The 23,537-nt window shown below is 45.5% G+C and overlaps 3 protein-coding genes across 3 annotated transcripts in view; 1 reads left to right on the forward strand and 2 right to left on the reverse strand.

The window, feature by feature from the left end:
* NF1 (neurofibromin 1) overlaps window positions 1–22,537 on the forward strand; it is a 57,815-nt gene extending 35,278 nt beyond the window's left edge. Inside the window, exons 36-56 of the mRNA XM_031059769.1 lie at window positions 8,710–9,142; window positions 9,380–9,720; window positions 10,439–10,641; window positions 10,910–11,103; window positions 11,446–11,586; window positions 11,818–12,097; window positions 13,203–13,417; window positions 13,591–13,652; window positions 13,780–13,894; window positions 14,727–14,828; window positions 15,690–15,830; window positions 16,173–16,299; window positions 16,853–16,984; window positions 17,523–17,658; window positions 18,413–18,570; window positions 19,420–19,542; window positions 20,224–20,351; window positions 20,800–20,900; window positions 21,359–21,501; window positions 21,601–21,647; window positions 22,265–22,537. Coding sequence (XP_030915629.1) covers window positions 8,710–9,142; window positions 9,380–9,720; window positions 10,439–10,641; window positions 10,910–11,103; window positions 11,446–11,586; window positions 11,818–12,097; window positions 13,203–13,417; window positions 13,591–13,652; window positions 13,780–13,894; window positions 14,727–14,828; window positions 15,690–15,830; window positions 16,173–16,299; window positions 16,853–16,984; window positions 17,523–17,658; window positions 18,413–18,570; window positions 19,420–19,542; window positions 20,224–20,351; window positions 20,800–20,900; window positions 21,359–21,501; window positions 21,601–21,647; window positions 22,265–22,537 — 3,595 coding nt within the window. The remainder of the gene's footprint in view (window positions 1–8,709; window positions 9,143–9,379; window positions 9,721–10,438; window positions 10,642–10,909; window positions 11,104–11,445; window positions 11,587–11,817; window positions 12,098–13,202; window positions 13,418–13,590; window positions 13,653–13,779; window positions 13,895–14,726; window positions 14,829–15,689; window positions 15,831–16,172; window positions 16,300–16,852; window positions 16,985–17,522; window positions 17,659–18,412; window positions 18,571–19,419; window positions 19,543–20,223; window positions 20,352–20,799; window positions 20,901–21,358; window positions 21,502–21,600; window positions 21,648–22,264) is intronic.
* On the reverse strand, window positions 243–2,596 carry EVI2B (ecotropic viral integration site 2B). The gene is made up of 2 exons (XM_031059790.1): window positions 2,441–2,596; window positions 243–1,516 (listed from the first exon to the last, which is right to left on the reverse strand). Exon 2 carries the CDS (start codon window positions 1,483–1,485, stop codon window positions 661–663), a length of 825 nt encoding a protein of 274 aa, XP_030915650.1. The 5' UTR covers window positions 1,486–1,516; window positions 2,441–2,596; the 3' UTR covers window positions 243–660.
* Window positions 4,666–5,574, reverse strand: EVI2A (ecotropic viral integration site 2A). Its single transcript, XM_031059791.1, has 2 exons — window positions 5,283–5,574; window positions 4,666–5,219 (listed from the first exon to the last, which is right to left on the reverse strand). Exons 1-2 carry the CDS (start codon window positions 5,572–5,574, stop codon window positions 4,753–4,755), a joined length of 759 nt encoding a protein of 252 aa, XP_030915651.1. The 3' UTR covers window positions 4,666–4,752.
* Window positions 22,538–23,537: the final 1,000 nt, after the last annotated feature.

Raw genomic sequence — 23,537 nt, forward strand, 5'->3', positions numbered from 1 at the left:
CAATACTGGTAAAAAAAAAAATCTACTGCTGATACCAGCCTGCTACTGCCCAGCCAAGGCTGGTGTGGGGGAGATGAGCTGTGCTGGTACTCAGGGCCCAGAGAGGAGCATGTAAAGTATTGGGACACGAGATGCTCCAAGGAATCTAGCATCCATGAGCCATTAAATGAGTTTATATTAGTGACTGAGTGCATGCTGTATCTAAGCAAATATTCAGGTGGGCTTTAAGTGACCAAAGCATCTTTGATTGAGAAAGCTTTATTGAAATGCCCTGGAGGTGATTGCATTCGCTTGCACAGCCCAGTGGAGCAAACCCGGGTGCGAAGCCGAGTCCCTCTGATGCTGGGCTGTCTGTAACATCTCCACGTGTGTGTTACCTGTGTCTGCCTGTGCTGGCACACACAGCTGTGTACTCTGCCTTCTGGAATCTCTAGTTGCAGGTGATGACTGGGCACAATTTGTTTTGTAGTCAGAAATTTGCTTCAGGCAGAAGCAGGTTGTTCTCTCTTGTGAAAGCTGAGGTTGGGAAACACCAGGGAAATGTCAAGGAAATGCTGGGGCCTCACCGTTCTTGCCTGTGTCAACTTCTCCTTTTTTTACTTTATTGAAAATTACTTGGTTTAAGAAAGATGTAGAGTATTCTGGAAATTAATTTGCCAGTCACAAAGGGTGTTCTGGCTGGGGCAGTGTTTCATGGATCTCCTGGTTCAGTAGCTCAGGCGGTGAGGGCTGTGGTTCCTCTGCTTCCAAGTGAAGTTCCGAGTGCTTGCTGGGATCTGAGCTGGGCTCCTCAGCGGGTTCCCTGAGCCACTCGGGGGGTGGTGGCAGGTCGGAGCACTCGGGTGGAGGCTCTGGGGGAGGACAGGACTCAGCTGCAGTGTTGGCTGGCTCCTGCTCTGGGGCAGGGGCTGGGGCTGAGCTGGCTCCAGAGCAGCCCACGGCCGGCGGAGGTGGCTGCCCATTCCCAGTACTGCTGCTGTGGTGAGGTGGGTTCTCTGAGGCAGTCGGCTCCTCCTGCAAGTTTGTGCCTTGTTTCAGTCTCCAAGGCAGCATAAGTAAGACAGAAGAACGCTTGGTGCCGGGGTCAGAGTCCATGCAGAGATCTGAAGTGTCCCCATCCGTGAAGGGGGAGCGGCCTGCCCAGTGGGACTGGGCCTGAGGAGGCCTCAGGCAGCATTTCCACAGGAGAATCACCATAATTGCCAGCACCATCCCAATCAAAATGCTGCCAAGGATCAGCGCTGCTACCCAGCTGCCATCCCCAGCCTCATCCTCCCCTGGGAAGGCCTGGGGCTCTGTAGCAGCCTGGTGTAAGCTGGGCACAGTTGCTTGCAGCTGGTGCAGGAGGAGGTTGTCTGCCCTGGGGCTCGTGGCACTGGTGCACGTGTGGCTTTCAGTCCTGGCAGCATGCTGAGGTGCTGCTGCAGAGAGGGAGCTCCAGATCTCCCCACAGAACACAACCAGCATGACCTGGTTGCTGACCATTTCCCTCCAGCCTCTTTACAAGGGTCCTCTGCTGTTGCGGGGAAGAAGTAGAACATGGTAAGTTGTAAACTGAATTTCTGCACTTTACTGCCACCAGCCATTCTGTGTTAATACCATCAGACTGAAAATAACGGTCTCCCCAATATTTCACATTTCAAGCCTCTTCCCATCTGCATGATCAGTGGGTTTGGCACTGACTTTACAAATAACAGCAGATTTTCAGTATTATGGATCATATTAATAAAGTGGCTTTTTTGAATGTAATGGCTTATTATCATCTTGTTTCACCTTATCAGAAAAAGGCATTGGCAGCTCTGCAGCATTGACAGACAGGGTTGTCAGAAGTGAAGCTGTGGCTTATTGTGATATAAGCTGAGGCAGAAGTAAAAGGCTTTTTACAATTCTCTTAAACTTTTATTTCCTGTTCTCATATTTGTTCAGCATAGCAAAATATTTAAAAGTTTTCCAAGTACTTATGCTATAATGACACAGCATTCTAATGGTAAAGTGTTTTATAAATAAATTCCTGCGTGCAGATTTTGCAAATGTTGAGTTGTTGGCATGAAACAGACTTTTTTTTCCTGTACTGATTAGAGTTCAGCTCTCTAAATGTCTCCATATGAAATAAATTATATAAAAATTCATCCCCTACACAAGCTCTTTTCCTTCTGAAGTCACTTTCATGCAATTTGAGCTAATTCATTAGTTACTATAGTGCTAGTCCTGTGAAGCTATTTCTGGGAAATTAATATGCATGAGTCTTTATGGGTTTACAAATACACAAAATTAAATTTTAAATGCAGCAGTGTAAACACACATGAGCAGTAAGTTAATGACTAGAGAACATGCTGATCTAAACTCTGAGAGGTTTGTAATGGGTTAAAATGATTCTATTCAGTTTTTATCCTGCTCCCCTCTTCTCAAAATAGGCTCAGGACTTGGATTTGATCCTTACCTGCACATTTATCTTCTCTGAAGCAGGCACCGTCTGCGTTTGTTGTTTGGAGCTCGGGAGGGCTGGCTGTGCTCAGAGCGAGGCAGGGTAAAATGGCTCTTTTCAGGCAGAACTTTGTGCTGAGAGGGAGGAAGTTGCCAACGCCGGCAGGAAGCGTCTGCGCCAGCAGCTCGGGGGCTCCTGTCTCAGAGATCAGATCGTGTGTCCCACTGTCCCACAGGCAAACTTCTGAGCTGCCCGCCCTGGGCTTCTGCAAAAAGGAGTTTGTGGCTCCTGCCACATCAGGCACCTCTGTGTGTTGATGTGGAAATTCTCAAATACCTGTTTGCCTGTCTTTGTAGAAAATAGTTACGGTTTCTTCTGTGGGAATCAAAAACTCTGCAAGTTTGGGCTGGATTTGAGTGGCTGATGTAATTCAGTGGTGGGTTTGCTGTACTCTCAGGGTTATTAGTGGGAAACCACCCCTGGGTTCCTTGGTGAGTCATGGAAAGCTCTGTGGTCATGGGATGCTGGCTGCTTACACATCCTCCCTTGTGTGGCTGCACTGAGGGGCAGAGGGCAAAATCTGATTTCACCTCAGCCTGTCCCTACTTGCTTGGCTGTTTTTCTGTGTGGACAGGGTTGTGACCAGCTGCCATCGCTGGTGGAGGGCTGTACTCTGAGCAGCTGCTTCCCCTGTCTGTCCCTGTCCGTACCATGGAGTGTAACCCAAGCTGCTCTCTTTGGTCTCTGTGAGCACTTTTGCCTGGAAAGGCTGCGTGGTGGAAAGAAACCCACACCAAATATGTCCTCATGGCACTTTGCAATTGTGTTCTGCCAGTAGCTACTGACAGATTCCTCTGCAGCCCTTCCTGTTGTACCTCTCTGACTGCACTGCTTCTCTCTTTGACACTCTGCCTGCTCCTGCAGCACACACACATCCTGGTCCCATACTCACACTAACTCGGTGCTTCTCGTCCGATTTCTTTGTCTCCTCCCCATTCTCTTCAACCCCCACAGCTGATTCCCAGTTCTAGGCTAAGCATGCAAACCCCTTCCAGCTTTGTTTTCCTCACTACACAGCCCACCTTTGAGCCTGGCAGTTGCATTTTTTGAGCTCTCTCTCTGTCCTGGCTGCCACAGTGCTGTGGTCCTGCTGCTGCTGTATCTGCCCTGCCAGCCAAGCTAATGGGTGATCCAGTGGAATTGGAGTGGGGGATTCAGTCTCCTGGTCCTCTCAAACTCGTACAACCGTCTTATGTGTCACAGCTGTTGGTTACAGCTGCACAGGATGTTTGGAGCTTTGGCACTGTGCAGCCTCAGCACTTGTAACCGCAGTGCAACAGAGCTTCTTCAGCCCAAGGAGCAGCCTGTGGAAAGCTTCTCACGTTTCCTTAAAAGAGCAAAGCTCTGCTGCAGGGAGAACCCCCACAGGCACCTCCCTGGCATTGTGGGAAAGTCAGGTCTCTGAGAATAAAGAAACTCAAAGTTGTTGTGGTTGAAAGGAATTCCTGGCATGTTCTCTTTGGTGTCAGGAGAAAGTGGAGTGTGTTTCCATGATGCAGGAAATCACAGCGAGTCATCAGAGACCTTTCCTGAGTCAGCCAATGTTGCAGGAATAAAACATTCCAAAATGCCTGGTCATAGTTTTTTCTAACATTTGACTTAGAGAAATAGTGTCACGTAAGTAATTTAAAAACTGATATTACAAGTTTATTGAAGATAACAAATTGAACAAGTTCTCATATTCTAGCAAATACTACAAACTTTATCTATTCATAGTCAATGTGGAAACACAATAATTATGGTTCCAATCAATCTGCTTCAAAAGTAACTAAGCTGGTTTAAGAAGTTCTTGATGGAAAATCCAGAAGGGCATTTTGAGAGGGACTAGATCCTGGGTTAGTGGTTGAATCAGAGTTGTGACTAATGTATGGTTTCCTTTGAAAAGCAACTTGGTTATGCCTGTGCAGCATCCTAGTGTTCAGTGTGTTGATCAGACTCACAGTCTGTTCCTTGTTCCGCTCTGTGGTCTTTGAGCATGGGCAGATTCTGTCCTTTTGGTTTATCCTGTCCAGCTCCTGTCACCCTGATTTCTGGTCAAAGGAACAAAACCAGTCCTGACACTACTTACAGAAAGCTATTTAACACAGTTTTACTGCCTTCTGGGTCCACACAGGGCTGCAGCGTTCCCACTGGCATAAATGGAAAAACTCTAAAATCTGGATTTAGCTTTCTGGGGGGGAAATTCTTGCTGTTACTTGAAATACAAGTTTTTGCCTTACATTAATGGTGTAACAAAGGCAAAAGATGAATTTTTACCTGAGTGTGAATTAAATCTCAACTACAAAATTTGTTAAAATGGGTTTGTGTGGCTGGGATGGTTCTTTGCTTTCTTGTTCATTGTCTGCTGCTTTGGTGAGTTTCTCAGTAGTTTCATCTTCAGTTTTCCTTTGGTTCACAGCATCCCTCCCTGATACCAGCTCCTGCATTATCAGCTCAGTTCCACTTGTCTCCTTGGGCATCCTCTGCCACGTTCCTGCTGCTGTGGGCCATAGGCTGTTGGTGGCCAGGAGGTCACCATTGCTCCTGGGCCTGCGTTTGCCCTGCTGGGCTCTTTTGAGATAGGAGATTTTGTTGGCTGCTATGACTGTGGACAGAAACAGGGAGATGCAGATGAGCACAAGAACTGCAATGATAATGAAGCAAATCAGTATGAGAGACTTATTGTCTTCACAGGTTTCTTTGGTCGTTGGGCTCTTGGGTTTGCTGCTTTTCTCTAATCCTCCCGTGGTGGAAACTGCACTTGGGGCAGGGGAAATCAAATTTTGAGTCATTGTGGAGGAGAAGGATGACATGGTACTTCGTATTTTGGCACGGGAAGATGTTGAATTTTGGGCCATTGTGGAGAAGGATGGCAGGGTACTTTGCATTTGAGAAGTAGTTGTTTGGCTGCTGAAATTGAGGCTCAGAGGAGAATCTGGGCTTGCTTCTGTCCTGTTGTGACTCTCACTGCGGTTTTGGCTGATGGGACTCCAGGTTTCTTCTCTGAGGTGAGGGTAGCCTGTGTGGTTTGCACTCGTTTGCAGCCACAGGGAGAAGATGATCATGACAGGAAAGGCAAGGCGTGGGTTACTGCATCTCGTTGTCTGCATCCTCCTGTTGAGTCCCCTGCAAAAATACAAATTGTGGTGCTAGTTTAGCAGGTGCTGGTTCTTAGAGGTTTGGATTGGACTTCTCAGGGAATAGCAGGATTCCTGATGAAAAATACATGGCCTCATTCTGGGGGGATGTAGGAGGACGAGTTCAAGTGCCCAGATTGCGAAAGAATAGATTGTCTCAAACTTCTGCCAGTTTGAGGTTATAGAAAACTTACAAAAATCAAAAAAAGAACATGGAACAAAGAGAAAAAGAGAAGTGTTTCCTACTGGGGGCTTCCTGATGTCAGGGCAGACACGGGGAGTTGCTTCTCTCTGAAGCTGCCCACATTACACCTGGTCATCACTTCTGCTTTACACCAAGACCCTGTGGAGGTTACACATCACTGGCTGCTTCTCACCTCCCTGAATTCCCCTGGGCCAGGCAGGGGAACCCTGCAGGGAACAGATGGGCAAGGGAAAAACTTGAACCCAAAATGTTCCTGTAAGTGACAGCAATAACTTAATGTGAACTGTGTGTAGTTCCTAGCACAGCTGTCTGGGGTACTTTAAAATGCCCAGGAAAATCTTTGTTCTCTTGTTTTTCTGCTTTTTTGTACAAAAAGCTCTTCATCACAAATGTACTTCTTGTATTTTTTCTCCCAAACATTCTGCAGATTGTGACATTTTCTGTAAAACGCCACCGATAATTATGCAAATGAGAGTAACCATTCATATGTTCTGTTTCACATTTGTGTGGCATTCATATCTGTACCTGTTGAATTTTTCTGGAGGGTAGGAACGTGAGAGTGGGGTTGGTCTGATATAAAGATAATGTTTATTATCTGAAATTAACAGACAAATCAGCCAAGCAATGACCCAGGCAGTGGGCCAGGCTGCTCCTGACCTTCTCAGGGCAAGGCTGTGTCCCACCAGAGTCTTTCTTCTGTCTCTGGTAACAGATCAAAGGGTTTCCTTTGAGTGTTACACACTCTGCATAGTGCAAATTGAAATGCTACAAGGAGTGACATAAAGTAACACTGTTAATTTTATGGTTGTTCTTGAAAAAATGTGTTTGTTGCCTGTAAAGGTAACAAAGTGTATTTGTGTATGCGTAAATATGAAACATCAGAGAAGTGATGTTCCTGTGTGTGACCAGGTGAGGGGAAGGCAGGGATACACCTGATGTATAAGGAGATCTCTCCTTGCTCAACGAGGAAAAAACAAAAGATCTGTCTATAACTTGGTAGTTCACCCATAATATAAAATTGTTCTCCATCCTGAGCTTAATCCTGTTTGTTCAGTTTGAACTAGAAACCATCTTAGTCATAAGCTACAGCTCAGGTAGGATTTTTGTTTGTGTATCGTGGAAGTCACCCGGGTGATTCCTTGTAGCATACTTTGGAAAGGAAAAGGAAAGCAAACCCAGCAAAGCTTGGGGTTTGTAACATTTCAGCTGCTGTGAGCAGGACAGGCAGGGCCAGCCCAGCTCCCTGCAGTGTTCCTGCCCCTGCCCAGGGTGCAGCTCCAGCTCTGCCCCAACACACTGAGCCCAGTGTTCATTGTGGGCTCCCACTCCAGATGTGCTTTTCTTACAAATCAGCGGGCTCGTCTGTGAGGGGCTGCTCTTGAAACCACGAGAGCAAAGGAACTGATCTTTAAAGGGCTGGTTTTCTTTTTAGTTCAACCCTTTGTGTCTGGGTATTGACAGGGTCTCAGTACCCAGCGAGATCTGCACTGAAAGGACAACAGAGCCAAGTAGTGACTGCCACTGTTAATTCCTGACTGTGAATAACCTTTAACATGATGAAAAATTCAGTATATCAGCTTCCCTGATTCAGTTGGAGATACTGTGTCTACAGTTTGTTACTGTTTTTTAATTACTCAAATTTCTGTAAAAATACCTTTTCATATATTTTTCTACAAAATGTAAGTAACTTTGAAGTACAACTTAAAATAGGAGAAGGAAAATGTGTACTTACCTTGCCAAGATGTAGTCAACAGAACATGGATGTTTCAGATATTTAGTCCTTTGCCAATAAGATTTCTGTGTGCATACATTTGCTCCTAGCATGCAGGCAGCCATCAGTGTACAGCAGGGAGATTTGGGCAGTGCTGGTGTTTTTTAGGCAAACCTGTAACTGCAATGACATGTGGCTCTAAGGGGGGAACTAAAACCACAGCTATGACACACTTCCTTTGGTAACAGCTATACCATGACGTGCTGGGGGAAAAACACCAACTTGCCCAACTTAGCTCTCAGAACCACCGGAGGTAACGGGGCGGGGGGAAATCTCTTGTGCAGATGAATGTTCTGTTTCTGTCTCCTGAGTTGTCCTGCACTCAGGTGCTATCAAGAAAAGTGTCCCAAAACCCTTAAAGCTACACCTGTGCTTAAAGCATTTATTAGCTCTTCTGTAGCCTGTTTTTTGCCTTGGAAGAGTTGAGTTAATGACAAATCAGAACAGTGACAGGTATTTAAAAAACTTCAAAATTTCACAAGCTGCTGATGAATTTATTTTTAATTAATTTTTCCTACTAGAATTCAGTCTGCTGTGTGAACCCTAGAGATGTCGTTTAGGCAAATGCTTTGCCCAGTCTCAAAATTCAGAGAACCTTTAAGTGAGAAAAAATATTCTCAATTATGTGAATATTTTTGAAAAGAGGTGTTTTTGTAGGCAAGTCCTCTGTACTCCTCAGAGGACTGACCATTCTTAGAAACACCCCCAAGCATTGGAGTGCTGCAGGACAAAGTAACTGGAGTGGCTCTGAACCCTCTGAAAAAGTTGGGGTGTCGATGTTTGATTATTAAGACTCTTGAGATAAATATATTTTTCCACATACAAGTATAGATAAAATTTGAATCTCTAAGGCTGTTACAAAGTTAGAGGCACTTGGAGGTTGTGGGGCACTTCAGGATGAAGCTGAGTTAAATCCAAGCCCCCTCATCCTGGGCACTAAACGTGGCCAGAGTGTGAGGCAGTGCCTGGGGCCGGTGTGGTGTCCATGCTGTGCCCAGGGGTGTTTGCAGGACTGTCACAAAGGTCAGTCTGGCTCATGGGCAGGACTGGGGTGCTCTTGGTGTGCCTGGGCCCTCAGGCTTTGTGCTGTGGGCCTCAAGCATGACCCAGCCATGTCTGTCCTGTCTTACAGGTTCAAGACTGGTCAGATCAACGGGGATTTGCTGATCTACCATGTGCTGCTGACCTTGAAGCCATACTATGCAAAGCCATATGAAATTGTGGTGGACCTCACACACGCTGGCCCCAGTAATCGCTTTAAAACAGACTTTCTTTCTAAATGGTTTGTAGTTTTTCCAGGCTTTGCTTATGAAAATGTTGCAGCAGTTTTTATTTATAACTGTAACTCTTGGGTCAGAGAATACACCAAATACCATGAAAGGCTCTTGACAGGTTTGAAAGGGAGCAAAAGGCTTGTTTTCATAGACTCTCCAGGGAAGCTGGCAGAGCACATCGAACATGACCAGCAGAAACTCCCAGCAGCTACCTTGGCTTTGGAGGAGGACTTGAAAGTGTTTCACAATGCTCTCAAACTGGCTCATAAAGACACCAAAGTTTCTATTAAAGTAAGTGCTTTTAATGCTGTTCCTAGTGATCTGTTATATTTGTTTAAGGATTGGAATATGATTTTACTGTCTCTTAATTCTCCTCCCTTGTCTCGAGGAGAAATCACAGCTTTCTAGTATGCCCCATTAGGAAGTACAAAATTTCATGTATTTATCTTTCCTAAAAGTAGGAGTGTGAGGGTTTTCTCTGTGTGATTACCCAGAGGTGCTGCAGCAGTTTTCTCCTCTGTCCCCAAGGTCGGCTCGACCGCGGTGCAGGTGACGTCGGCGGAGCGCACGCGGGTGCTGGGCCAGACCGTGTTCCTCAACGACATCTACTACGCCTCTGAGATCGAGGAGATCTGCCTGGTGGATGAGAACCAGTTCACCCTGACCATTGCCAACCAGGGCACCCCTCTCACCTTCATGCACCAGGAGTGCGAGGCCATCGTCAGGTCCATCATCCACATCCGCACGCGGTGGGAGCTGTCGCAGCCCGACTCCATCCCCCAGCACACCAAGATCCGCCCCAAGGACGTGCCCGGGACGCTGCTCAACATCGCCCTGCTCAACCTGGGCAGCTCCGACCCCAGCCTGCGGTAACAGCTCTGCACTGCTGCTCCTCTGCTCGCTCAGGGGGCTCCCTGGGGCTGCTCCACTGGTAGAGAGCCTCTCTTGAGAAAAACCACAGCTCCATAAAATGCAATTCTTAATAAATAAAGATGAGTTCCTGTGAGCGAAGAAGGGCACACACTGTCAGAGGAAGTGAAGGCATGAAGGGAGCTTAATTTCTCGTTATGAGGAGCAGTAGTTCTGCTTTGCACTCTGTATTTATTGGGTACATATGATTTCCATGGTGTTGAACTTCGTGTTTAAGAGCATGGGAGCTGTAGCCCTTAGAGCAGCTTGTGATTTGTGTCAGAACAGGCTCTCCCAGGCTTGGTGCTGACCAGGGGCACCCCTGGGCTTTGGGCAGCTCTCTCCCAGCAGCTCAGGTACACCTGGAGGGATTTAGAATTTCCTGGAATTCCAAGCTGTTCTGAGAAACCCAGTACAAAGCCCTTCAAACGTACTCTGTAACCTTATCAGAAATTGTTCAGAGCAAGTGGAGGAATAATTTCTTCTATTTCTCCAAGGAAATTCTTTTTTGCTCCAAACTGTAGCCTGTCCAGGGGAAAACGTTTGGGAATTTAGATGTAATTTCTACTACAGCAGCATTGAATTGATTTTTGAAATGTCAGTACTGTGGTGTATAACATGTATATGTTCAAAAGTACAAGAAAGCTCTTACAAATCACATTGTTTGCTTTGTTACAGGTCTGCTGCCTATAATCTTCTATGTGCCTTAACCTGTACCTTTAATTTAAAGATTGAGGGCCAGTTACTGGAAACTTCAGGTCTGTGTATTCCTGCCAACAACACACTATTTATTGTATCTATCAGTAAGACTCTTGCAGCAAACGAGCCACACCTCACCTTGGAGTTCTTGGAAGAGTGTATTTCAGGATTTAGCAAATCCAGTAAGTAACTCCAGTGCTGGTTAGTGCCAACCATGAATTTGAAAAGATTCTAATCTCTAAAAGGATTTTAGATCTAGCTTAGTCAACTGAGCTTCCTCACTGGCTCTGTTGCTCTCTCCATTTGCCATGCCTCTTTGAAGCCTCTCTGTTGGCCCAGTGTTCTCTCTTCAGCTGGGACAGTAACTATTTTAGGCACTAAAGCTGGAAGGAAGAGTTATTTATGAAGGGGGGCAGTGCTGGCCGTGTGTGATGAGCAGTGTTGTTGCAGGCATTGAGCTGAAGCACCTGTGCCTGGAGTACATGACCCCCTGGCTGTCCAACCTGGTGCGCTTCTGCAAGCACAACGACGACGCCAAGCGCCAGCGCGTCACCGCCATCCTGGACAAGCTCATCACCATGACCATCAACGAGAAGCAGATGTACCCTTCCATTCAGGCCAAGATATGGGGCAGCCTGGGACAGGTACCACTTCTGCATCCTCTGTAAACAAACACTTCAGATCAGGTTTCTTCTTCCTGGGGTCAGCATTTTATAAAGAGATATACTTTAAAGTGGAAAATTAAATAAAAATAGTGCTAAATTACAGTTTCTAGTTCTGAATCACTGGTAGTAAAACCTAATGGAATTCAGCTTTATGCTTCTAAAATTTACATGGGGCTTTTTGCCAAAGGGTAACAAGTCACTAAAATGGATGGTTCAGTTTGTGATAGTTGTGCATCTTCAGCTAAAGAAATGAATGACTGCTGTTTAAAGGGTGATTCAAGGTGGAAAAGTAAAGTTAATCTGACTCTTTTTCTCTGTCAGATAACAGATCTCCTGGATGTTGTGCTGGACAGTTTCATCAAAACCAGTGCCACGGGGGGCTTGGGCTCTATCAAAGCTGAGGTGATGGCAGACACAGCTGTAGCACTGGCTTCTGGCAATGTCAAACTGGTGTCAAGCAAAGTGAGTTCCCTCTTTGCCTTCTTTTCCTTTTAGAGAATAATTTCAACTTATTTACTAATGTAACACTGAGATGCTTTCTGGTAACTCAGGACAGGCAACAATGCAAAAGCCATGATAAAATAGATTCCAAGCAGTAGAGTAATTTCATTGTTAAGTGTTGATGGTTTTTACTGAAAAATTCTGAGCTGTGCTCCCTGTTTGAGTAGAACAAAATGGTTGCTCTCTTTATAGGTGATTGGGAGGATGTGTAAAATCATTGACAAGACCTGTCTGTCCCCCACACCCACGCTGGAGCAGCACCTGATGTGGGATGACATTGCCATTCTGGCTCGGTACATGCTCATGCTGTCCTTCAACAACTCCCTGGACGTGGCTGCACATCTGCCCTACCTCTTCCACGTGGTGACTCTGCTGGTGGCCACGGGGCCCCTTTCCCTCAGAGCTTCCACTCATGGGCTCGTCATCAACATCATTCACTCTCTTTGCACTTGTTCACAGCTCCACTTCAGTGGTGAGCTTTTTTGGATTTTCAAAGAAGCTGATTGCTCCTTAATTTGTTTAACAAATATTTGAGTTGTCTTTCTCTGCAAACTATTCTGAGAGTTTGAAAAAAGTGGGTTGTAGTTCAGCATGAATACAAATCAGAATGAGGATATGATCAACAAGAAATGAGTATGGAATTAAAAAATATCTTACTTAGAGCAGGTGCATAATGTAAATTGTTTGTATAGTGGGTTTTAGAAAAAGAGAAGAAAGTACCAGTGATTTTCTGGTAAGGCAAAGCAGAAAATACATCTGTGCTAAAACTGGCTCATGTACATCTTGTGAAGGGTTGCATAACATGGTAACAAAAATACCAATTACATAAGGGAATTGTTAACTTACGGTATTAAAACAGGTATTTTATCTACTGCTGTATTCTAGCAGTCCTAAAATAATTGATATTGGCAATTTGGCGCTTCTTAGCCCAGAAGCACAATGTGAAACCAGGCTGAATTTTGTGCAGAAGAAAAATGCAAAGTTTATGTGATCTTGTCTTTTTTTTTAAGTCTCTCATTGTATGTCTGTACATATCAGCAGGGAGGGTAGGTGTGCACACACACACACACAGAGGTGTCTGTGTGTCTGTGCTCTCATGCACGGGGTGCTGAGCCTCCTGCTCACACAGTGGGTTTGAAGTGCACTGAAATCAACTGAAAGGTCAGAACTGTACAGATAGTCAGTGCCAGAACAGGGCCATCATTTTCTTCTGCTTTAAGTGTCTTTCTTCATGTGAGTGCCAGAGCCAAAAGCGGAGTCTACTGCAGTTTGAACTTCCAGTTCTGTCGGTATTTCAGAGCAGGAACACTCTGGGTTTCCATTTTCTCAATCACTGTGAGGAGAACACACAGAGCCACATCTTTACACAAGTTCCTCTGTAGAGTCTCTAGAATCCAGTCCTCGTGCCTGGTCTCAGCAGTCAGGGCTGGAGAGCAGAGCTGCTGTGCCCGACTCGGGGCAGCGGCAAAGGGAGCGGTGCTGGAATGGGCACAGGGACCTTGGCTGTGTCCCTGGGGGGGAAATGTGCATTTGAAAGTCCCTGGAGTCAATCTAATATGTGCAACTTTATTCAACAGAGGAGACCAAGCAAGTTTTAAGGCTGAGCTTGACTGAGTTCTCCCTGCCCAAGTTTTATTTGCTGTTTGGGATCAGCAAAGTGAAGTCGGCAGCAGTGATCGCGTTCCGCTCCAGCTACCGCGACCGCTCCTTCTCGCCCGGCTCCTACGAGCGCGAGACCTTCGCCCTCACCTCGCTGGAGACGGTCACCGAGGCCCTGCTGGAGATCATGGAGGTGTGTGGGGACAGGGGGTGATCCCGAGGGACAGGCAGCAGGGGCAGGGGATGTGCCTCCTCCATGCTGACAGTTAACAGCTGATTTCTGAGAGCCAAACCTCTGCACATTCCCAGTTGTACAAATACATTTTCTCCACGTTACATCTATTCAAATAATCTAATTCCCTTTAGGCTTGTATGAGGGATATTCCAACATGCAAGTGGCTGGACCAGTGGACTGAACTAGCTCAAAAGTAAGTAATAGAATTCAAACCCTGAGCCCTCCCTGCCTGTGCAGTACCCCCAGAGTTCTCATCTTTTTGTTATATATATTTTGTTGTATATATGTTGTTTAATGCAATGTGCTCTGTTTCTTCACAGGTTTGCATTCCAGTACAACCCCTCCCTGCAGCCAAGAGCACTGGTTGTCTTTGGCTGTATAAGTAAACGAGTGTCTCATGGACAAATAAAACAAATAATCCGAATTCTCAGCAAGGTATATGGGTCTGTCTCTTTTCCTTTGTGACTCATAAAGTAGCTATTTTTAGCTTTATTTTCCCATCAAATATAGAACTTGGAATAATTTCAGGATAAATGTTTTTTTCTAGCATATTCTTGTATAGAACTGATTGGAAATACACTTTCTGTAGGCCAGGCTTCTGAATTTAAATTAATTTCGTGGCTTCTGAATTTAAATTGAATGAGTTCCATCACTGCTGTGATCTCTGCAGTATCAATAGATCTCAGTATTGAGTTTAAAACTCCTGACACAGGTAGATCCAGCAGTCTGTATTTGAAGAAGTAAGAAATTTTCTGTTGAGGCATTTACCAGCATGCGCATGATGCATCGCTTCCTTTTTCTTAAAGGAAGTGAATGACCTCATGTGTGGTAGGTAAATATAGGAAAGAGCTGATTTATATGAGAAAACTTTGAAGCAGGTGCCTGGCCTGACAATGATGTTGCATCATTCTAAAGCAGGTTGTGTTCCACAGCAGGTGAACAATGTACTAAATATGTGTCCTTTAAGCATTTCATTAGAGTTTTATAGACACAAACTTTAATTGAATAGTGTCTAAATGATAAAAGAGCTTTTCTACAGCTCTTACAACCTCCTGCAGCCTGACTGTTAGGGTACACGTTGTGCTGTCATACATTTATTTCTGCTGTCTAAATCTCCATTTGGAAAAGTTCTTGAGAGTTGGTTTAAAATGAACTCAGGCTTTGTAAGTAATTGAGAAAAACAGTTATTGTGCAGATCTTTGATCTTCTTTTTACAAAGCAAAATGTAATTATGCTTATGTTGTTAATTACTCTCTTTTTTCAACAGGGACTTGAGAGCTGTTTAAAAGGCCCTGATAATTATAATAGCCAAGTTCTAATAGAAGCCACAGTTATAGCCCTCACCAAGCTGCAGCCTCTTCTTAACAAGGTAAATCACTGCCCTTTTGAATAAACAGAGAATATATTTTGTAAATTGTGATTATGGGTATGATCTCAGAAATACAAGTTAAATGTTGGGGTTTCTGAAGCTCACACTTCACTGTGATTCATGCGTGGAAGGAGCACATATGGGAAGTGTGGCAGATTGTGGGACCAGTGCAAAGGCTTGGGAAATGCTGGGAATGTTCTGTTCTGCTTCCCGGAGCGGGGCCCTGGCAGTTGGGCAAAGGCTGTGCCCAGGCTGTGCCCGTTCCTCCCACAGGGCTCCAGTGCAGCTTCAGCTGTGTGTGCTGCTGCCCTGCACGCCAGGGGAATGGCCACGTGTGGGTGCTGCTCCTTCAGCCAGCCAGGGTCACTGCCTCAGAGCACACCGGGGGCACAGCAGGGACAAACAGCTCCTGGTGCTGAGTAAAGTAAAACTTGCTCTGCAAACAGCTCTGCTCAAGGCACCCAGGATGTGCTCAGTGCCAGTTCCTCCTGTGTGTGGTTCTGATGTTGAGGAGGAAGTGCTTGGCCAGTGCTGTGTGCAGAGCTGCTGTCCATGTTTAGATGGAGAGCCACAGACCCATTTCTGGTCAGGCTGGTACAGGGCAGTGTGAGTCTGACACTGAGCAAGGAAGGGATGGAGGTGAGCAGGAATGGCTTGGGAGGTGCAAACAAGGCTTGAAATTCATTTCCTTTCTACTGTTCACCTGTGCAGTGTATTAACAGGTCCATGTGAGCATCTGTTCCCTTGGAATGGATGTGGCTGAGGACAAAACCTGCTACAAGGGGACAAACCCTCCCCTCCAGCCTGGTTGTTCCTTCACCTGCAGGAACTGACTCTAACTGGCTCTTTCTCTCCCTGCAGGACTCCCCTATGCACAAGGCTCTGTTCTGGGTGGCCATGGCCGTGCTGCAGCTGGATGAGGTGAACCTGTACTCAGCAGGGACAGCCCTGCTGGAGCAGAACCTGCACACCCTGGACAGCCTGCGCGTGTTCAACGACAAGGTGAGCCCACAGCCTGTGCTCCTGGCAGCAGCCAGAGCTGACAGAAAAGGGGAAAAACCCAGCTTTGTCCTTGTGAACACTTGCTAAGCAACTAAACTTGAATTTGCATTAGAAATTGTTTCACTTGGGTGATATCCACAGATAAAGGTGTGGAGAGAAGTTGTCATTACTCTGTTGGAAACTGGAACAGAAATGTCCAGATGTGATCTGTGAGAAAGTGTTTGATATTTTCCTGTAGCCTCTGAAAGAACTGTTCTGTCACTTAAACAAAAAACCCAACAAACTTGCCATGTCCTGAGTGCTTCAACTGAGGTGCTCTTGTATTTTGTTTTTGTGGGTCAGAGCCCAGAAGAAGTGTTCATGGAGATCAGGAGACCACTCGAATGGCACTGCAAGCAGATGGATCATTTTGTTGGGCTAAATTTCAACTCCAACTTTAACTTTGCACTAGTGGGACATCTCCTGAAAGGTAAGAGTGCATACTGCTCTTTGTTTGAGATGACTCTTACTTCAGGAATAAAAATAAGTCGAGGGATAAAGGGGCCACATTGGGTGATGGATTTTGAGTAACTTGGATTACAGAGTAGATACAGAGTTAAACACTCTTGGATTAAAGGACTTCACCAGATTTCCTTCATATGTCTCCTGTGAAGGTCTTTAGTGCTTCTGCTAAAAGTTCTGAACTGTCACAGGGTGCAGAGCTTCATTTGCTGCAGTCTTTTTCTTCTTCCTCTGAGAATGTCTCTCCCTGTTTGCCTGTGCTCAGGCTCACTGGGTTTTTTAGAAGACTGATTTGTGAGATAACAGATATAATGTATGCACAGACATTTGAAATTATGCAGTTTTTAGGGGAGGGGTAGAAAGAATTAGTCTTAAATGTGCCATTTCTGGTAGCACTTTGCTCTCTTACCCTTGAGATGGAATGTCTGAGAATGTGCTGGAAAATATTTATAAATGCTTTCAAAATATTCGTGCTTCATAAATATGGATTCAGAAGTTAAATACAATCTTCTGTTTCTTAGGGTACAGGCATCCTTCCCCTACCACTGTAGCAAGAACAGTGAGGATTTTGCACACACTCCTTGCTCTGGTTAACAAACACAGGAACTGTGACAAGTTTGAGGTGAACACCCAGAGCGTGGCTTACCTGGCAGGTAATGAGCCAAACCTCCTTTCCAGTCTGAGCTGACTGAAAAGGACTGGATTATTGTGGAATTCCTTCAGGTTCAGCTTGTTAAAATTGTACCAGCACAAAGAAAACTTGTAACTGGTGGACAGGACTGTGGTCAGGGTGGGCTCGTTGGGAAGGCTTTTTGGGTCTCAGGGCTTTGCCAGCACAGCACATCATCTGGAGCTTTGGGACTTCTTGAGGGAGGCTGGAGGTTTCTTGGTGTAAATAATCCAGTGTATGCCTGACAGCCTTCAAGTTTCCAGTGGTCTGGATATAGAAATTGTGACCATGTGAGGGCAAATTTGTAAATCTTGTCATTGTAACTGGATGGGAAACAGAATTCTTTTTAAATGACCTGCTTTTAATCTGTACATCCCTAAGGTGTAACTGCAGCTCAGTGCTGTTGGTGTAAATGTACATTGATGCCTGTAAGAAATGCAGAAGGCTGGAATATTGTTTCATTGTTCACTGTTCTGCTGTGAAAGCTTCCCTTGCCTTGCTTTGCCTGTGTGTGTTTGCAGCCCTGCTGACGGTGTCGGAGGAGGTGCGCAGCCGCTGCAGCCTCAAGCACAGGAAGTCTCTCTTGCTGACAGACGTTTCAATGGAAAATGTTCCCATGGATACATACCCCATCCATCACAGTGACACTAGCTATAGGTTGGTTGTCTCACTTTTAGATCAGTTACCCACATTGCAAAGCTTGGTTCCTTTAGTGAGTGAGCTGAGCCCCACTGATAGCGCTGAGTCCATGGGCTGTGGTGGCTCCTCAGCAATTTGCTCCTTACACTGGGGTCAGGAGTCACAGAAATTTGGATGTGCAATCGGTACAGATTTAATTTTCAGAGCTTAACTGCTCTGGAGGGTGTTAAACCTTTTGCTAAAATCTTTCTACAAGACCTGATTTAATCTTATTTATATTTTAGAGGAACATTTTGTTTGTCCTTTTAAGAGCTCCAGGGCATGGAGCTGTCTGTGCCACTTGGAAACCTTGACACCTTGTTACAGCCTGTGTGCAGCCAGAGAGATCAGTCAGGAAATCAACTGGAAGTGCCAAGGAGAGCCTGTGTCCTCAACAGGGAGCGCTTCACTCCTGATCTCTCTTTTTAGCACTGAGATTGGAGTGGCTGATTACTAAATATATTTCATCTTGCCCCATAGGCTGATTTGCTTGTGTTCTTTTCATGGCTTTATTTTTTATCCCTTCAGCATCACATTCACATCAGATTGTTTGTTTTCAGTAGCTCAGACATCTTTGCAAGCAAAGTAATTGCTATTTGTTATTACGTCTTTTGGGGAAATTAACCGGGTAGGAAAGATGGGTTTAAGAAAGGATAGTTTGGCTGCTTGAAAAACCTCTGCCTAAATAGCATAGTTTTAAGATTTTCTTAATTGAATTTCTCTGCACTTTCAGGACACTAAAGGAACACCAGCCCTGGTCATCCCCCAAGGGGTCAGACAGACACCTGGCTGCCAGTTACCCAACAGTGGGACAGATCAGCCCTCGCACCCGGAAATCCATGAGCTTGGACATGGGGCAGCCTTCACAAGCCAACACTAAAAAGCTTCTAGGTTATTAACATAACTAATTTATTGATCTGTCTACAGAATACCCTGGGAAGCATTACTGGAGGAAAAATGTTCTTGTATTAGTTCTGGCTTTAAGGGCTTATTCCCGATTGAGAGGAATAAATGCAGTTTCTGCAAAATGCAAATTTCAGGGCACTGGCCAGTTAAAGAGGACTCAGTTCTTTTGGCCATGATGGGGGGGAGCAAGAGCGATGCTCAAGATGTGCATGTTGAAGTGGAGAAAACAAGATATTCCAGATCCTGAAGGTGCCTAGTGCCAGTTTTGTGGTCCCAGCCCTTCCCAGCAAACCCAGGAGGTGGATTTTTAGCTGCTCCATTGAGTACTCTGGTTGGGGCTGGAGGAGATGGTCCCAGAACATGGTAGATGTGTGTAAACAATCTGATTTGTACTCATGGCTTCTCAGTGCATCATGTTTACAACAAACTCATGTATCAGAGGAACAAGCTGAGTTGCTTTGCAGAACTTGTGGAAGCCCTTTGGCATTACACAGGTGGAAGAACAGGGGCATTTCCTTCATTCCAGCCCTTTCCTGCTTCCTTTTCAGTAACCACGTCCTGGCATGTGTATTCCGTGTGGGGGCCAGGAGTCCATGGCATGCCCCCCTGACTAATTGCATGCTCCCTCCTGTGTATTGTGAAGCACTCTGGAAGCTGTGATGGAGAGCGGCATGGTGTGATCGTATTTTCTGTCCCATCCCTGAAAATGGTGAAAAGGTCACAGATTCCTGTCAACACATGGTAGATAGGGGAGTAGCTTGGCCAGAAAATCAGAAAAAGTTAGAATATGGATTTAGGTTTAATGTTTTTAATTGCTTGATAAATTGTTTTTAGGTACAAGGAAAAGTTTTGACCATTTGATATCGGACACAAAGGCTCCTAAAAGGCAAGACATGGAATCTGGAATCACAACGCCTCCCAAAATGAGGAGAGTAGCCGAAAATGATTATGAAATGGGTGAGACACAGGACTAACATTTTAAGAACAATACTAATTGTAAACGCTTTGTATATCTATACAAAGGACTATTTCTAAATTCGGTGTTTACTTACCAAGGTTACTCCAAGGTAGGGGAGAAGCACTTTTCTTAGCAGTGGCTTCTGCAGGGTGCAGCCTTCATATCTCTGGCAGCTGCACTGGAGCTGCTCAGTTTACAGGTGCAGAATCAGGGGCAGCTCTAAAGGACTGCATATAGGAGTGCAATGAAATAAATAGCATTTGGCCTTCTATAAGTTAATAAGCCCCAGCAGCAAATTCCTGCAGGAGATGGAACGTGAGCTGATGCCTGGAATGCCTCTCTTCATCTTCTCCCCCATCTGCTTCCTGTGCCCTCACCCCCAATTGCAATGCAAGACCAGGGTTCTTCTCTTGTATCTGCCTGACCCTAAATTTGGTACTTACACCCCTGGGCCTGTATTTCACTGAAGAGGAAATTGGGGTTTTTGTTTGCCATCTGATAACACATCCCATGTAGTGGTGCAGTGCTGCTGCACTCCAGCGCAGTCGTTGCTTTGACCTTTGTGACGAGGCCGGTGAGCTCTGAGGTTTGCACATGACTGACTCTGGTGTGCAGAACCTGATTCTGTCTTGCTTTGGGTTTATTTTGCTCTGGATGAGTTGCTCTTTTTTATCTGGCAGAAACCCAGAGAATATCACCACAGCAGCACCCACACCTCCGGAAAGTTTCTGTTTCCGAGTCAAACGTCCTCCTGGATGAAGAAGTTCTGACTGACCCAAAAATTCAAGCTCTGCTGCTTACAGTTCTTGTAAGCTTTCTTCTGTGTGTTGTCTGCTATTTTCTGATGTCCTTTTAACTCCCAGCAAAAGAAACATGTTCCTAGGAGTTTTTCCTGGCTGAGTTTATGACAAACTATTTTGTATAACAAAAGCTTATTAATACATTATAGTTTAAAAGAAATTAGCATTATTGGAATCCCAGGATGATTCAGTTTAAAAGTAGTAAGAGGTGCAGTCTGATAGCACTTGCTTCAGCGGTACCACTGCAGTTCCCACTCCAGCTACGCTCAGTTGTGTAAAAAACTGATGAGATATATTTATTGGCAAAAGACAAATTGTTGCCAACTGGTTCTGTTGTTTCTCAACAGAGACATAAATCAGTCTTTTCTAGCACTGCTTTCTGGTAGTCAGAAATGTTAAACCCTTTAAGCAAAGGCTGTAACCACGCAGGTGCACTAACAGCTCCTTCCCTGGCAGGCCACGCTGGTGAAATACACCACGGACGAGTTTGACCAGCGCATCCTCTACGAGTATTTAGCAGAAGCCAGCGTTGTCTTCCCAAAGGTCTTTCCTGTTGTGTGAGTACCTGAAGTTCTGGTTACAATAACTCTGTACCTGGCTCTTCTTTAGAGGTCTCTGGTCCAGGACAAGCATCTACAAGGCACTGCCTTATGTGGAGGTTACAGGCTGCAGTCTGTCCATGCTGGTTGATTTTAACTTGTGCTCCAGGTGTTTCAAATCTGATTTAAAGCCTGGTGCAGGTGCTCTTTGGGTGTTTCTTTAGACACCTGTTGTAGTTTTGCTGGAGTGAATATGTGTAAAGGAAACCCAGCTGTCATAAGTTAAGGTGAGCACGTGTTCACAAACTGACCTGAGCACATCATTAGAGTCCTCATGGAACAGAGTTGGGAATTGTGTTCTGAAATCACTGCTGGGGCAAAAATCCCACCTGAACTGCTGGTTGCTAAAGTCAGTTGGGAACTGCAGGTTTATTTTATTTAATGACCAAAAATTAAGCCACTTTTTCTTTCTTCAGGCATAATTTATTGGATTCCAAGATCAATACCCTTTTATCGCTGTGCCAGGACCCAAACTTGTTGAATCCAATTCATGGGATTGTGCAGAGTGTTGTGTACCATGAGGAGTCTCCACCCCAATACCAAACATCCTATCTACAGAGTAAATATTTTTCCTTTTTTTAAAGTGCTGTACTGGGAGCACTGTTCTCTGTCAGGTGAGAGCTGGGCTTTCATGGTGGTGTTCCATTTGTTGTTGCAGGTTTTGGATTTAATGGGCTGTGGAGGTTTGCTGGCCCCTTCTCCAAGGTAAGAGCTCTTTGGGGTCTGGGCTGTTTGGCCTTTCTGGGCATGTTGGTGCTGCAGCAAAGATGCTCATAAGGAGCATCCTTCTCATATGAGTGAGCAGAGAGCATCAGAGGCACCTCCAGGGCTAAAACCAGCCCTGGGCCTGCAGCAGGTGCTGTGATAGATAAGTTACCAAAGTGGGGTAAAAGCAGCCAGGTATGTGAGTGCAGCTTTTCCTGCTCGTGGGGTCAGTCCATTACATGTATCTGACAGGGTAGGGGTTAATTTGGTAAGAGTGATGATTCCAAGAGGCTAAATTTTGTGTTGGAGCAGAGCCAGTGGAGCACTGCCCGTGTGTCCAGCCATCCCAAGGGAGGTGGCCCAGGTGTGGGGCTGGGGCAGGGGCTCTGCAGCCCCTTTTCCTGCCCTGGGCTCCCACACACTGAGATCACACTGACACCTGGTCTGCAGTGTGGACATTTAGATTGGTCTGGACAAGGCCACAAATGAGTTTTTACAGATACATCAAATGCTCTTGAAAATCTGCAGGCAAAACAGAGGGACTTGAGAGTGAGCTCTGGAGCAAAGCTCAAACTGACATGGAAAGAACAACTTTTTTTTCCCCCTATCTCCCACAGCAAACCCAAATCCCGGACTATGCGGAGCTGATTGTAAAGTTCCTCGATGCCTTGATTGATACATATTTGCCTGGAATTGATGAGGAAACCAGTGAAGAATCTCTCCTGACCCCCACCTCTCCGTATCCTCCAGCGGTGCAGAGCCAGCTCAGCATCACTGCAAACCTCAACCTCTCCAACTCCATGACCTCACTTGCCACTTCCCAGCACTCCCCAGGTCAGTGCCTCTTCTGGTTCCATCTGGGTGGGGGAAATGGGAATTTCCTGCTTTAGGAGCCTCCTTGGCTCTTTGGATGTGTTAATATGTCAAACAGCGGTGCATTGTGGAGTCAAATGAATATTAAATTGTTCCTGAGCTGTTACCCTGTTGATTCAGATCCTGGATTTTATCTAGCACAAAAATTGTCTCCCAGATCACTCCATGTGAAGGGAAGAGAATTAAGGGCATCAGAACAGCAGCACCTATACTGGAACATGTGCCCTGCAGGGGATCCCTGGCTCACAGGCACTGAGACGGTTTGTTCAGGGTTCAGAGGAGCAGCAGGAGTAAGGCAAGGCTGTTGGAATTATTTGGGAACAGGGGTTTCTTTGGGAACATACCTTGCAGTCAGTGTGGAAGGACATTCTGGGCAGCATCTTTCCATTTGGAACACAGCATCGGTGGCAGCTCCAGCAGTTCCTTTCCAAGGATGAGGTGATGGTGCAGGATTGGGCTCTCTGCAAGGGAAAGAAGCATTTTGCTCTGTAAATGTCCTCCTTCCTTCTGCCCCACTTTCCATTCCCTCTTCCTTTACAAGCTGAGAGGAAGGAATTAATCCAACTCGTCAAACATTCCTTCCAAGTGCTGTGCAAACAGATGGCTTTTGTCAAAGGCTGGTTAAGAGTCTCCACAGAGTTGGGAACTAGGGAACTCGTTCAGGTTAATAGTAAGTCTGAAACAACACACTGCTGGCACTCTGAGCACTGTTTGCTTGGAAATTAAATTTAAAACACCAGTGTGAAGGCCACGTGTTCAGCAGTACTCAGTTAAAAGAAACATTTTCAGCCAAGTGAGTTTTTTTAATATGGCTACAAATACTAAGTTGCAGATACATGAAAAATTCATTTCTTGCATCTGGAAACAACTATGCAGAATCATTGTTTATAAATGTTTTGTCTGTCACCATCTCTGTTCCTTTCCCTCCACTTCCCAGTCTCATGGACATTATTCACTTACGTTGATTTCTTTCATTCTGTGTCTGTGAAGCTTCTCTGCCTTGCTCTAAGTCTGCAG

The sequence above is a fragment of the Geospiza fortis genome, unplaced genomic scaffold (genome assembly GCF_000277835.1).
Source record: "Geospiza fortis unplaced genomic scaffold, GeoFor_1.0 scaffold538, whole genome shotgun sequence".
NCBI classification, from domain to species: domain Eukaryota; kingdom Metazoa; phylum Chordata; class Aves; order Passeriformes; family Thraupidae; genus Geospiza; species Geospiza fortis.

Coding starts and splice junctions, on each gene's coding strand:
- EVI2A (XM_031059791.1), bottom strand. CDS start 5,574: ATGCAGACAACGAGATGCAGTAACCCACGCCTTGCCTTTCCTGTCATG. Junction 5,220..5,282: donor TTCCCGTGCCAAAATACGAA/GTACCATGTCAT, acceptor CCCCAAGTGCAG/TTTCCACCACGGGAGGATTA.
- EVI2B (XM_031059790.1), bottom strand. CDS start 1,485: ATGGTCAGCAACCAGGTCATGCTGGTTGTGTTCTGTGGGGAGATCTGG.